General features: G+C 53.7%; 5 protein-coding genes across 5 annotated transcripts; 3 read left to right on the top strand and 2 right to left on the bottom strand.

The window, feature by feature from the left end:
- On the bottom strand, positions 1 to 1,470 carry N0V96_007527 (uncharacterized protein; the record flags this gene model as incomplete). The annotated part of the gene is made up of 1 exon (XM_065758052.1): positions 1 to 1,470. One exon carries the CDS (start codon positions 1,468 to 1,470, stop codon positions 1 to 3), a length of 1,470 nt encoding a protein of 489 aa, XP_065613194.1.
- Positions 1,471 to 3,367: 1,897 nt separating this feature from the next.
- Positions 3,368 to 4,389, bottom strand: N0V96_007526 (uncharacterized protein; the record flags this gene model as incomplete). Its single annotated transcript, XM_065758051.1, has 3 exons — positions 3,368 to 4,113; positions 4,173 to 4,180; positions 4,382 to 4,389. The coding sequence occupies 3 exons, from the start codon at positions 4,387 to 4,389 to the stop codon at positions 3,368 to 3,370; spliced, it is 762 nt and encodes a 253-aa protein (XP_065613193.1).
- Positions 4,390 to 7,150: 2,761 nt separating this feature from the next.
- rio1 (Serine/threonine-protein kinase rio1) lies at positions 7,151 to 8,839 on the top strand (the record flags this gene model as incomplete). The annotated part of the gene is made up of 1 exon (XM_053192847.2): positions 7,151 to 8,839. One exon carries the CDS (start codon positions 7,151 to 7,153, stop codon positions 8,837 to 8,839), a length of 1,689 nt encoding a protein of 562 aa, XP_053049787.1.
- A 797-nt stretch (positions 8,840 to 9,636) lies between these two features.
- On the top strand, positions 9,637 to 10,751 carry N0V96_007524 (uncharacterized protein; the record flags this gene model as incomplete). Its single annotated transcript, XM_053192848.1, has 2 exons — positions 9,637 to 9,839; positions 10,055 to 10,751. The coding sequence occupies 2 exons, from the start codon at positions 9,637 to 9,639 to the stop codon at positions 10,749 to 10,751; spliced, it is 900 nt and encodes a 299-aa protein (XP_053049788.1).
- Positions 10,752 to 11,583: 832 nt separating this feature from the next.
- N0V96_007523 (uncharacterized protein) lies at positions 11,584 to 12,869 on the top strand (the record flags this gene model as incomplete). Its single annotated transcript, XM_053192849.2, has 2 exons — positions 11,584 to 12,134; positions 12,236 to 12,869. The coding sequence occupies 2 exons, from the start codon at positions 11,584 to 11,586 to the stop codon at positions 12,867 to 12,869; spliced, it is 1,185 nt and encodes a 394-aa protein (XP_053049789.2).
- Between the last annotated feature and the right edge of the window lie 192 nt (positions 12,870 to 13,061).

The raw sequence follows: 13,061 nt of genomic DNA, 5'->3' as shown, positions 1-13,061 counted from the left end.
TTATTCCCAATCCTTTTCTACTTTCCAAGCATCGCTGGGCCTCAATCCAGCAGCGCCAAAATCACATCCTCGATGGCCCCATTTCCGACGGAAAGTCTCCCGTCCGGCTTCCGTCATGACGTCTATCCCAATCTGAAATCCAAGGGCGTCATATGAATAAGGCTCTCGTGGATCTCCTCCCCTCTGGCCCAACTGCCAAGTATTCCTCTCGCGATCCGCATGCTTATGATTGAACATATCCTGGCTGATTCTATGCAGCCTCCTGAAAGACGTCAAAGGATCAACAGTCGTCGTCGAATCCTCCTCCGCGCCATCAGCCGCATCATCCACCGGCGTCCCCGTCTCATCCAATTCCGGAACAGCGTCAGGCACCGGCAGGCTCCGCTTGTCGTCTTCTAGCGGGACCTCGCCTAAAACCTTGCTCTGTGGTGGATTCGGGTCCGTGAAGCCAAACCCCTCGGGAACCTCCCCCTCGCGGTACAGGACGCGTAAGTCATCCAGCACTGACGCAACATCCTGGACGATACCCGCCTGCGCCTCTTTAATGCTCCATCCCGCCTCCTCGAGCCGCCAATGCATGTCGCAGTCCGTCATGTAGTACGGGATGAACGTGTCGAAGCCACCGACGTCTTCGTAAGCGCGCGGGTTCACCAGGGCGAGGTGGTCGTATGCGAAGAAGCGTGCGCCCCACTTGTGATCTGATCGCATCGTCTCATTCAGCTCCTTGACGGCCAGCTCGTAGATGGTCTGGTACTCGGGTGTGCCGACCGCACCAGAGACTCCTGGGATTCCTTCCTCGCTGGAGAGGACGAAAGCATCCATGTGGCTCCAGAAGTAGTACGACCACGGCTTCTCCTTTGCAACTGTGATGAAGAAATTCTGGAGCTGCGCAAAGTTGAGCAATACCGGCGTGCGCATGACGTGAACGCCGAGCATGTGGAGCTGCGTGTAATTGAGATAGAACGGATTTTGCAGCGATAAACGGCCCCGGGCATTCGAATCGTGAACGCCAGTATTCTCCACGACGTAGATCTGCTCGGCTGGCCATCCAGCGGTGATGTATCCGACAACCGTCTGCAGCAGCATCGGCCAACTCCGCGTGAAGCCAATCATCAGGGGCGGTGCAGTGGTTAAGGAGTATTTGTGGTAGACGTTGGGCTTTTCGGGTCTATTCCACGATGGCACCGGGGGTGGCATGCCCGACGAGAGAAGCGGGAAAGGGTCTTTGACGGGCGGTGGTGTCCATGTTGGCTGCGGCTTGTATTTAGGTTTTGGGGTCGGTGTCGATGTCAGGCTGTTGATCTTGGGTGGTTTTGCATCGGCCACCTTCTCAATGACTGTGTATCCGAACTCGGTTTGGACGAAGAATAGTAGAAGGCAGATTGCCAACAAGACGTATACGATGGGGACATTCCGACTTGATCTCGGCCCCGTCATTGAGAGCATCCGAGGTGCTGGCATCGACAACATCGTGAGTGTGTGGTAATGTGCTATCCAGCTTGATGAATTCGATGTGAAGAAAGGGCGAAATTCGAATCGCCGTGGCGAAATCTAACGACCGTTGGGCGTTTGGTGGGAAGCGGGCGAGACGGGTCGAACTTGCTACTAGTTGCTCTAGTGTCTCGTAAGACACGACGGGTGACGTGTTCGCGTTACCCAAGATAAGGGATTCGAAATGGACGGATATACGGCAACAAAGGCGTTGCGCCTCATTCGCTGGTTGAAAACGAGAAGCAGAGACGTTCCCGTTTGTGGTTGGTGACGTCGGTCTGAGGGCCTGGTCTGTTTGACGTCGTGATACTTTTGTGTAAGGTAGCAATGCGGTTTTCCTCCCTGGCTTCTTACACGGAGGTTCCACAATGCCTTGTTTGCGTTACACGCTGGTTCGGGTCTCTCATCAGAGAACCAACAAGTCTGTAGAGATTTCGCTTGCGTTGGGATCAAACTGAATGCTGCTAATAGCTATACTTTCGAAAAACATACGTGGTGAACCTGACGTGGGATGCCGTTATGCACAGAGTTGGAACAGCATGGTCGAAAGCGACGTCTTTGAGAAGTATGGGATGAGAGGAACCAGAAGCGAATTAGACAATAACACCTGACATTATCCACTGAAAAGAAGAAAAGAGTTCCTTTGTCTGATGAGCGGACGGAAAACGGAAACCAACAGAATCGCCCCCTTCTCGGCAAAAATTGCAAAGGGAACGCTCCGGGCGATAAGCAAACAGACTTTTAAGTGAAGGAGAGCATGCGTTGAACGGGGTTTGGGAGAATGTTTGTAGACGTCACCGCCACACAAACAATCCATACCCACACCAACACTCACCACCTTCCAACGCCAACGCTAAGCTCCAACACCAAAACCAGACTGCTAGCGGAGAGCTAACATCAGATGTTTCAAAACACCAGAGCCACGCGTTTCCCTTCCCCCCATGGCCTCGGGGTTGGACCTTGACGAGTGACGCTTTGACGGGCCCGATCGACCGACGACGGGGCACGTCCCCCCAAGCTACAGGCTACGAGGATGAAAGGGGCTCTCGGCGGGGACCCGAAGTGGGAGGACGTACGGTACGGCTCTTGTGGGCGCTACCGTCTAATCTTAGAAAAGCTTGTTTTCGATCGTCGCTAGGTTGTTCCTCGTCGAGGACAGTGGACAGGGTGAATGTCGGGCCACGAACGGCAGTCCCAACTTTCGCTAGATGACTGGGAAGCTAGGTCTGTTGGATTGAAGTTGTACACCCTTTTTTTTCTTTTCCTTTTTTTTTTCTTTCTTAAGTTTGGGGATGCAACGAGTGGCTTCCTTTTTTGAGAAGGCTTCTCGTCTGGGCTGTCGCACTCACTGGACTTACGAGAGCGGGGCGATTTTGAGGCGGAGGAGAGTTCCCCGAGAGTTCTATGAGTTAAGGCATCGGCTTGAGGTAGATCATTGCAAATCCTGACTCGGGACAGAGTATCTCTATATAGTGGACCAGTTACAACGGAACGCAAATGCAACTCAAATGCAAACCCAGTTACAAAGTATGTTGTTCGCTCTTTACAAAACTCCCGTGGACCCGTTTAATGACCAGCCGTTGTGGCGCTCGCCACCGGATCTCAACGTTTAAATCTCATGGTTCCAACTTGAGTAAGTAGAATACGCCGGTGGTGAACGAGGCTATCTTCTGTTATGGCTGAAAATGAAAAAGTTTTCGTATGTTCCTGAAGAAAGAAAGTTTAGGCTGGAGTTTCAATAGGGAGATAAGAAATTCGAGTATTACTAGAATCCAACGCTATTAGGATGTCATCGGTGTTCAGCGAGTATGTACCTTGAGGAGAAGCCGAGGGGTATCAAATCTATTGAAAATCGAACAGTCGCTAAAGAATTCTACTACTCATACATGTAGCAAAGCGGCGCCCCAGAAACCGTATTCATCAGGTTCTTGATCTTTACTGGTGAGTTGAGAGGCGTGAGGTCAATATCGTCTTCAACGCTACCTTCAGGGCTCTTTGGGTTATCCTGCAAAGTCATCGTACCAAAGACTCCCTGACGATTCTTGAAATCAAGGTTCTGCCAGATCCAGTATACACGGTCTACCTGGGCTTGGTGGACCCAGAATGCCGGGTCGCCGGGTGCGATGAGGCCGTCAGCCCCAGGGTCCCCACCGATGATGAAATGACCACCGCCATGAATTCCCAGTGTATTGGGGAAGAAGCGATCGTCTCCTTGTAATAGCGAAGAAAAGTTCTTAATGTTGGTCTGCTCAAGAATGAGAGTCGTCGTGTTCCTGAATGAGTTGAACCGCTGGGCTACGTCCTTGTTCAGGTCCCGCTTCAGACATCTAGGCAGGTCTTGGAGGGGATCTGTGACGTTGAAGGGCTTCGTAGTGCCGTATTGCGCGAGCGCGGCGGGACCGATATGGATAGTCATGTTCTGGAAGGGGCCTGACTTGATGCAACCGCCTCCGGTGCCGGGCTTGAGTTTGATGGTGTTGTTTGAGAAGGGCTGACGCAGCTGTAGGCCATCATGGGGGATGAACTCGCCATCGCTTCCCAATGAGAGTTCGGTGCCGTCAAAAACGGGCGAGGCGGCTGGGTTGTTTACATCGAGTCCCCATTCCCAGTATGGAAGAGCACCTATTGAAGTGAGTTTCGCAAACGTTGTCATGGCAGGATACATATCTCGAAATGCAAACCTTTGTATCTACATTGTGTGCGCAGTCTTTGCTCGAAGCTAGCCAAGTAATAACGGTGCCATGCAAAGAACGAGGCCTAGGATGACCGTCAGCATACCAAATACTAGGTAGACACTATGACGTATGCCGTATCATGGCAAACACTCACTGTAAGGTGTGTGTCGCGGAAGCTTGTGTAGTGAACAGCTACAAAATCGTCGTACAGAGACTTTGCCATTGGCACTCTCTTGGGATCGGATATGACCGGCTCGCTCATAATGCATTGGACGGCAGTAATGAACGACTTTCTTTCCGTGACAGTCAATTTCCGCCTGTCAAGAAGTAAGCAACCGCCTGTGGGAATCCACGTGGGCAAAGTGCTGCTACTCACCATTCTTTCCTTATCAAAACGCCTTCTCCCTGGCACAACCTCGTACCATTAGTCGTAAAATTGGATATTGGATGTTTCTGTGGCACATTAATCCTCCGCACATTCTCGAGTGCCCTCTTGTTGAGTTTTGCCAGAGCCGTTCCATTATTAATCTCCTCCTCTGTAAACTCGGGCTTTGCCTTTGGTGGATTCGGCTTAGGCTTAGGCGCCGGCGGTGCAATGGGCACTGGAGCAGGAGGTACTTTTGGTATTGAAGTTGGAGTTACCGTTGGCTTCGGCTTGGGACCTGGTGGTACTATCGGAACAGGCGCTGGAGGAGGCCTTGGTCTTGGTCCTGGAGATATGGACGGTCTCGGTATTGGGGCCGGTGGCGGGGCTAACGTGTCCGGTTTCTTCTTGTGATGAGCGTTCCCGGGCGTAGTGAGTGTAAGAAGGACGACGATAACCCCAAACAGCCAGGCCCAACGCTTGCAGGAAGTCATCACGCCTGGCGACTCAGCTAGGAGGATGCTGACTGATGCTGAGCAAGATTCACCGCAAACGAAAGATGATGGAATCAAAAAGTCATCGCTAATCAGTCACTTAGAGGTGGAAGACAACAAATTGGGGCAGGAAAGGTTGACGATATAAGAAGACAAGAGCGCAGATCCTGGCCATCGGCTGGTTTCAAGCAGCAGAGACTAGGCAAAGTATAGGGAACTACCTTATTGCGATGAGACAGAGGTTATTTGTGCATGGATGAGCAGGCTGACCTGTCTTAGCCTGAGAACTATTGCCTATGATCTGGTGAACGGGTGTCATTGGCTGTGCGCAGCGTTGGGAGACTTGGTTGGCAAACGTTATAATAACCTTTTGCTCCACGCACAAGGGCCGTGCCTGGAGATGATCGCTTCGGCAGCGGCACCAACGCCCTGGTACCATCTCGCTTGCCCGTTGACAGCTGCCGGTAGTGCATAGTGACTTTCGGCAAGGGGGAACGGCGGGGGTTCGATCGGCACACTTCTCGGCCGCGCTGTTTTCCGAAGGGATGAATGGTGAAGGGGCTGAACTTCTGAAGGCTCAGCTACGAAGCCAGCTGTGAGCTTGACCTTTTCAGTGTTCGTCGTAGCTTTAAATTCATGATATCAGCTTGAAAGTTATCCCCTGGAAGTTGCAGTAGCTGAAATGAACCTAAAGGGTGAAGCATGCGAGCACAGCTGTCTCGTCGCCTGCCTTGGGTAAACCAAGTTGAGGCCAGAGATCGTTCTGGATTTGCTCGCGACGTATTTTGGCCACGCGAGATGCATGGCCGATACAGAAAGAGCTCCGTTTCCCGCGAGACTTGACATCTTGGCGAGAGTTTGTGTCCAAGCAATTGGGAGGTTCGGGCGGCAAATTTAAATGCCTCTCAGACTGCTTGAGCGAGCTCATGATCTTGCAGAATTCAGCGGGAGAACAAATTTGTGGTGACTAGAACAATAGACCGCATCAGCCGGTGACGGCAGGACGGCAGTGCCATGTGTAAAGTGGGATGATGAAGACCCAAGCGCAAACAGATGCCCAGAGCGTTGGAATGATGGGCGGAACCCGACGAGGTTGCGAGAAATCATGCCCGACTGAGTTGTTGAACATGGGATATCTCGGATAGTTTGTAAGTCTCTCCCTGCCTAGCAGAACGCGAAGACAGAGAGTCGGGGAGGGTTCGGTAGAGTTTCGAGAATGATGATGTCTATTCAGAACTAGCCTGGATTGCACCTTGGAACGCCCTGCCTTGGTCTCTTTTGTGAAAGCGAACGCCTTCGTATCCTAGAATGAGACGTAATTGGTAAAGCAAAGATGAAAAGTTTACGCGTCCAGGACTTTCACAACAGCCTGTCGAGACTAGACGATCCGGCCGAGACTTGAGGAACCACATCCGAGGCGACATCTCGGAGCCCCGTTGACTTGTTCGTGGACCGAGGCGGTCACTTTCGCATGCCGCGGCAGACGCAACCTCAAGGCGATCCATGATGAGAAGCGTTGTATGCATGTTGCATACTGCATATAGGTAGTCAGACACCTTGCCGCATCGAGGCGATGCCGGGGTGGAGTTGGGCGTCCTTTCCCCAGCTCGCGATGTGTTGTCTTGTCAGGAGTTGAAGTTGGCGGTCAGCGCCTGAGGTGTCTCAACCCCCGGAGAATTAACGGGAGGTGCAGGTACTCCGTATCCGTACCTACCTATTCGTACCTGACTTGGAAAGCACGTCAAATGGACCCACCTGTCGGATGCGGCGCGAGCTTCGCCTATTTCTTTAGCGAGCGCGTTTTTAGTGCTCACCTTTCTGAATTTCCAGCGGTGATTCACCTTGATTCACTGAGAAACCGCAGTCACTCGCCGTGGTGTTGACTCATCATTGGGCACGGACCCCAATTGGCCCCCCAAAAATGAGTCCAACGACCCCGCCACGCCCGCCACCGCTGATAAGATAAAAAATTCGAAAATCCCGGGCAACGATGGAGGGGCAGAGGGGTACTCAACATCCACGCTCTAAGCAACCTACCGCTTCTACCTTGAACAGCCTCGTGCCAGCACCAAGCCACAGACAAGCTATATCACGAGCATCGCCAACTTAAAGGAGAAGCGCTCAATATGGCTTCCAACGAGTCTCCCGCTGCTCCCCATGAGCCCCCCTATACATACCGCCCCAATCAAGGCTACGAACAGACCGAAGACATCCCCGCCGAGCTTAGGACCGTGCCCTACGATGCCGCAGGCCAGGAAGAAGACGACGACGACTTGGAGGACGTCTTTGGCGAGGATGAAGAGATTGACGACGAGGACTGGACGGCCGACTCTGGCGATCTGACAAAGTCCTACAACCGCCAGCGCATGTTCAATAGCAACGACAACGCTGTCCCCCGTTCCAATGTCCAGAGACCGACCGCGAACACCAAGTCGAGCGTCGACGACCAGATCACCGCGCTCTCCAAGCATGCTGCGAAGATCAGGTTGGATAGCGTCAAGGATACCGACGAGAAGAGCAAGGACAAGGCGGATCGCGCGACGAGCGAGCAGGTTCTGGATCAGCGCACGCGCATGATCCTGCTGCAGATGATCAACCGCGGCATCGTCAGTGAGATCCACGGTGCCATCAGCACTGGAAAAGAGGCCAACGTCTACCACGCCATTCTGCATCCCGAGGGAGACGGTCCTAATGTTCAGCGCGCCATCAAGGTGTACAAGACATCGATTCTCGTCTTCAAGGATCGCGAAAGATACATCGCTGGCGAGCACCGTTTCCAGAAGGGTTTCGATAAGAGCAGCAACAGGAAAATGGTCAAGCTGTGGGCTGAGAAGGAATTCCGTAACCTGAGGAGAATACACGCTGCCGGTATCCCGTGCCCAGAACCCATCAGCCTGAAGCTACACGTTCTGGCCATGGGTTTCCTCGGTGACAAGAAGGGATGGGCGTATCCCCGTCTGAGAGACGCCAACTTGACCGGTGATGACATCGAAGAGCAGTGGAGGGCACTGTACGTCCAGCTTTTGGGCCTTATGCGCCGGATATACCAGATTTGCAGGCTCGTCCATGCCGATTTGAGCGAGTACAACATCCTGTACAATGCCGGAAAGCTGTACATCATTGATGTATCCCAGAGTGTTGAGCCCGATCACCCGCGGGCGTTGGAGTTCCTGCGCATGGATATCAAGAACGTTGGCGACTTTTTCAGGAGAAAGGGCGTCGATACACTCAGCGACCGCAGCATCTTTGATTTCATCTCTGCAACAGACGGTCCTGTCGAGGAACCCTCCCTAGGCGAGGCTATCGAGCAGCTTTACACCAACAGGCCCGCGGACAACGAGGAGGCCGCTGCCGAGCAAGAGGTTGACAACGAGGTTTTCCGGAAACAGTACATTCCCCAGACACTCGAGCAGGTCTACGACATCGAGAAGGATGCCGCCAAGATCGGGCAGGGTGACGGTGATAAGCTTGTCTACAAGAACCTTTTGGCCGATACCGTCGTCAAGGAGGAAGAGAAGGAAGAGGAAGAGGAGGAAGAGACATCAGAGGACGAGTCAGGCAGTGGAGCTTCTTTGGCCAGTGGCGAAGAGGATGATTCCAAGTTTGACAAGGGCCGGCCTAGGGGGCGCAAGCACGAGGATAAGGAGGAGAAGAAGGCAAGTCTCATCGAGTGGTCTATGAGGAATAGCGTTACTAACACAATACAGCAACACAAGCAAGCGGTCAAGGAGGCCAAGCGCGAGAAGCGCAAGGAGAAGATTCCCAAGAGCGTCAAGAAGAAGCTCGTCTCTGCGTCGTCAAGAAAGAAGCACTAAGCTGCTGAATCGTGGACGAAAGCAAGCGAGCCACATAGGCTCCAGCGAGGATAGGTCTGGCGGCGGAGGACATTTCTATGCGTATGCAGTCGGGTGATGAAGACTCGATCGGCCACGGACGGGTGGGATGCTGTGTTTTGGCTCTTGCGCCGTAACCGCTCCTTGCCCGTCCTCACTGGCTCTAGACTGCTCTTGGAGGTTTCACACGCCTCGAGGGTATCATGATGATCAAGGAGAGCTCTGACGATTGCTACCATTCTGCGGCGGTGTTGGAACTTGGCCATGGAAGAATATGGGCTGTCCAGGTTGAGCCCTTCCATCTGTGACGACGTAGACCGAGCAGAGAATCAAAGGCATATTCTTCGCCATTCCTTCCTTTGAACATTGTGATGTTACACTCTGCCCCTTCCTTGATACGGCTCTTTCCCTCTACACAGGGTAGGGCGGGTGCCTACCCGCCTCGTATGATACGAGAGTACGTACCTGCGAAGGTGAGGAAGGCACGTATTCCCGCCTTCCCGTACCTGATTCCTGCCTTCCGCAACTTTAGGTTGACAGAGGAAGATGTCGAGACTTCCCTTTCTTGCCTCTTCTTACGGATTCCTTAGGTCTCGCCTCTTTTTCTACTCCCACAAATTCTTCCAACCCTCCACAGAATCACTCTCTAGACACTCTTTCACCGTCAACTCTGGGAGTCCATCATCACTCGTTCCCTCCACCTTCACTAAGACGTTGCCAATTTCCCACCTTCTTTGAGCAAAACTACCTCCGCTCGTTACTTCCGACGCCCGCTCAACATGTTGAAGCCTCTTCTCATCTTGCTGCTGGCTGCCATGGTTGCGGCTCAGGCCAACCATGTCATCTACGGCTTCGAGTATCTCGGATGCGTCAGTGTCACCTCGGACAAGTTCGACGCCTTTGTCGACTTTGGTCAAGGCTACACCCCTGAGCAGTGCCAGTCTGCTTGTACCGGTCGCAACTACGCTGCTACTTTCCCCGAGTAAGTCATCTTCCAGTGCATATGCTTGGACATTCCCTCCATTATCATCCCAACTGCACTTTAATACTGATGATGATTTTCCTCCGCAATAGTGGCTGTCGCTGTGGGAGCAGCATCCAGAGCTTCCCAATCGTGAACGAGGCTCTCTGCAGCTACCCGTGCAACCGCAACACCGCGCTCGGCCAGTGTGGATTTTCCAATCCACCGACTTGCAGCTATGCCAATGTGTACAAGGCTTGCAAGGAGATGCCGCTCCCCTCTGCTCCGTCTCCCGCTGGCCCGGCCTCAACTGGTCCAGTTGGCAATGATCCGGGTTCAGATATCACGTATTCCACCATCCGACTCCCTCCCATCACCCGTACCGTGAAGCTGGCTACGAGATCTACCGTCATCATCCAGAGCGTCACGCCTGGCAGTGACGATCTGACAACTTCCTGCACCGTGCTGTCGGGCACTCCCACTACCCTGTCGCCGGCATCTCTTTCAGCTCCCACCGTTGTCGTCCAGACGGTCGTCGTTCATGTCCCGCCGAAGAGCACCCTTGGACTTCAGAGTTATGGCAGTGTCCAGTTGGATCCTCCCTTGGCTACCGCACCGCCGGCTGCACCGATGACTGAGACATACACCAACCCTTCCGCGCCACCTCAGACGACTCCCAGCGACCCCGGCGTCACCAGCCTGACCCCGTACGACGACCCTCCCGTTGCCGTATCTCCTCCGGGCAATGTCACCGTTGTCGTCGCTACATCGACTCCTGATGGGCCGATGTTCCAGACTCTCATTCTGACGGACGACCCTCCTGCTGCCACCGCGACGTCCACTCCAGCCGTCGTGACTCAGAGCCCAGCCCAGCGGCTCACAGTTTCGGGCATTGGCATCGTCGTTTGGGTTCTGATCGCGATGGGTTTCTAAGCACTTACCGCTTATGTATGAGCCTGTACGAGAAAGCAACGACGAGAAAACAGAGTTGGACGGGTGGGATCATTACTTGCTTGTGAAGATTTTTGGAGGCTGTAAGGCCTGATAATCACCGACAGCCATTAGTTCAAGGGCGTGATGCTGGGAAAGTTGCTAGCATAGTCTCAGGCTCTTGTCATGTCGCAAACATTAAGAGAATCATCTGTCTTATTCCCGAGGCTGACTTGCCAGTGATATTTCGACAAGCGTGAGGTTGAGCCCTCAAAGATGCAACGCCGATCCGGGTTGCCTTACTGATTGGTTTCTTCCAGAGTTGCCTTCATAGCTGAATCCCCCCAGACGCATCTGCGTTCTTGACCGGAGGCCGCTTGCGGTTGCTTCAGTGGCCGGATTCAAGGGTACAGTCTATGCACTGTAAAAAGGTCCGTAATCAGCCCGCCAGCCGCTCCTTCCTTCCCAATTTCCATACTGTGTAGTGGACCCACCTGAGACTGGGACCTCAGGAAGAGTACGTACCGATTACCGCCTTATCGACAAATTCAGGGCAGTTGCACCGATCCGGGACCTTCTCGGACTCACGCCCGGTGTCCAGTCGGTACATTTGGGCGATACTTCAAGTCTGCAAGACCACCTGCTGCCTTACCTCCTTGGTTTCCTTACTCCTGCAACCTCTCGAGCTCTTTCAACTTCCACAAACACAGCAGACAGTCGGGCAAACTCATCAAGTTCTGCGCCGCAACCTGTTCTGCAATTACGGCGCCCAGCAGCCATGTCGGAACTACCCCTCCAAGTACCAAGCCTGGGTCGCGACACATTGCCGCGGGCCATGCCGCGCGACGCGCCTTTCACCGCTCCGGATGCGGACGCAGCCCCGGCCACGTCGATCAAGGGAGACAACCGAGCCGAAGCAGTCCCCGACGCCGAGGCCGTCGCCGGTCGCCGGGTTTCCCTCCCCATTCGGACACGGCAGCCGTCCAGGGAAGCGAAGAAGCATGTGGATGGCTCTGTGGGGCCGTTCTTCGAGGTTCTCTCGTCTGACCTCCGCTACCAGATTTACCAGCTTGCCTTCGGCCGCAAGATTCTACACCTCTACTTACTGTACCGCCGCAGCCTCCAGCCAGATGTGAGATGGCGGAAAGGCCATCAGCCTGTGCCGGCTTGGTACCCTCATTCACCGAGCGTGTCGCCTATGGATCCGCCTTTTGCCGATGCGAGTATGACGCCGCAGTGGTACTGGTGGAGCTGTGTGTGCGGCCCCGAGGACCGGAAGCTCGAGACCAAACTGTCTGATCAGTGTCCTAGAGGGTTCTACCAGACGTGTGGTCCTAAGGAGACATATCTGGGTATACTCCCGTGGCTACTGACATGCCGAAGAGCGTGAGTTTGTTCTCCGCACCTGGGCGAGTTCATCGTGACGCATGAGATTAGACCAACGGTGGTTGTGTCACATCAGATGACAGATACTGACTAGTTTGCAGCTACGAAGAGACGATACAAGTCTTGTACGCGAGCAACACGTTCAAGTTCGAGCAGAGGCTTGAGGCTATGTACTTTCCGTACGCCATCGCTACGCCGCAGCTCAATTGGATCACATCCCTAGAAATACGCATACCGGACCGTGATGAGTCCCTTGTCGACAAATCGTTAGACAAGTCCCCGCGGCCATCACCTGGAGCACCCACAATCACTGAGCTTCGCGCACTGAGCCCCCGAGATCAGTATCTGAACATCATCAAAAGCATCGCGCCAAATTTTCCTGCCCTCCGTCGGTTACACATTTCCTTTGAGGGCTCCGTTCGTAGGGTCCCGGTTCCTCGACCAAATGTGACAACACTCCTCATCTCCACTCTCGGTGAGGTGGACACAAACGAGCTGGAGTCTCTCATCTTGGGTCCCATCGACGCGATGCCAACGGAGATTGAGAAGCAGGTTCTATTTTATCAATCACTCTACACAGCACTTCTTACAGCAGAGAGCCAAAAGAGCGAGGGCGAGGTGAAGGAAGTGGAATACCTGCGGAGCGACGGACGTCCTGGATGGACCAAGTTCTGGCGGTCATTAGAGTCGGCAAAGGGGAGCAAGACGGGATATTGGGTTTGCAAGCATGGCTGAAAAGCCGAGACCGAAGGTTGACAGCCTGAAAGGCAGGCTTGTCTCGGTTCATATATAGGCCCCGTCACACGTCACGGTTCGTCTAAGGCTCGCCTCGGTCGGCCGGCGCATCACATTGTATCAAGGCATTTTCAAGTTCCAAACAGACGTCTGTCAAGTGGCCGAACTTCCCTAGTCAAGCAGAGCTGTCCT

This window comes from Colletotrichum fioriniae (assembly GCF_027942845.1).
Source record: "Colletotrichum fioriniae strain IMI 355084 chromosome Unknown scaffold_9, whole genome shotgun sequence".
Lineage (NCBI taxonomy): Eukaryota > Fungi > Ascomycota > Sordariomycetes > Glomerellales > Glomerellaceae > Colletotrichum > Colletotrichum fioriniae.
This window is presented reverse-complemented; position numbering and strand designations above follow the sequence as displayed.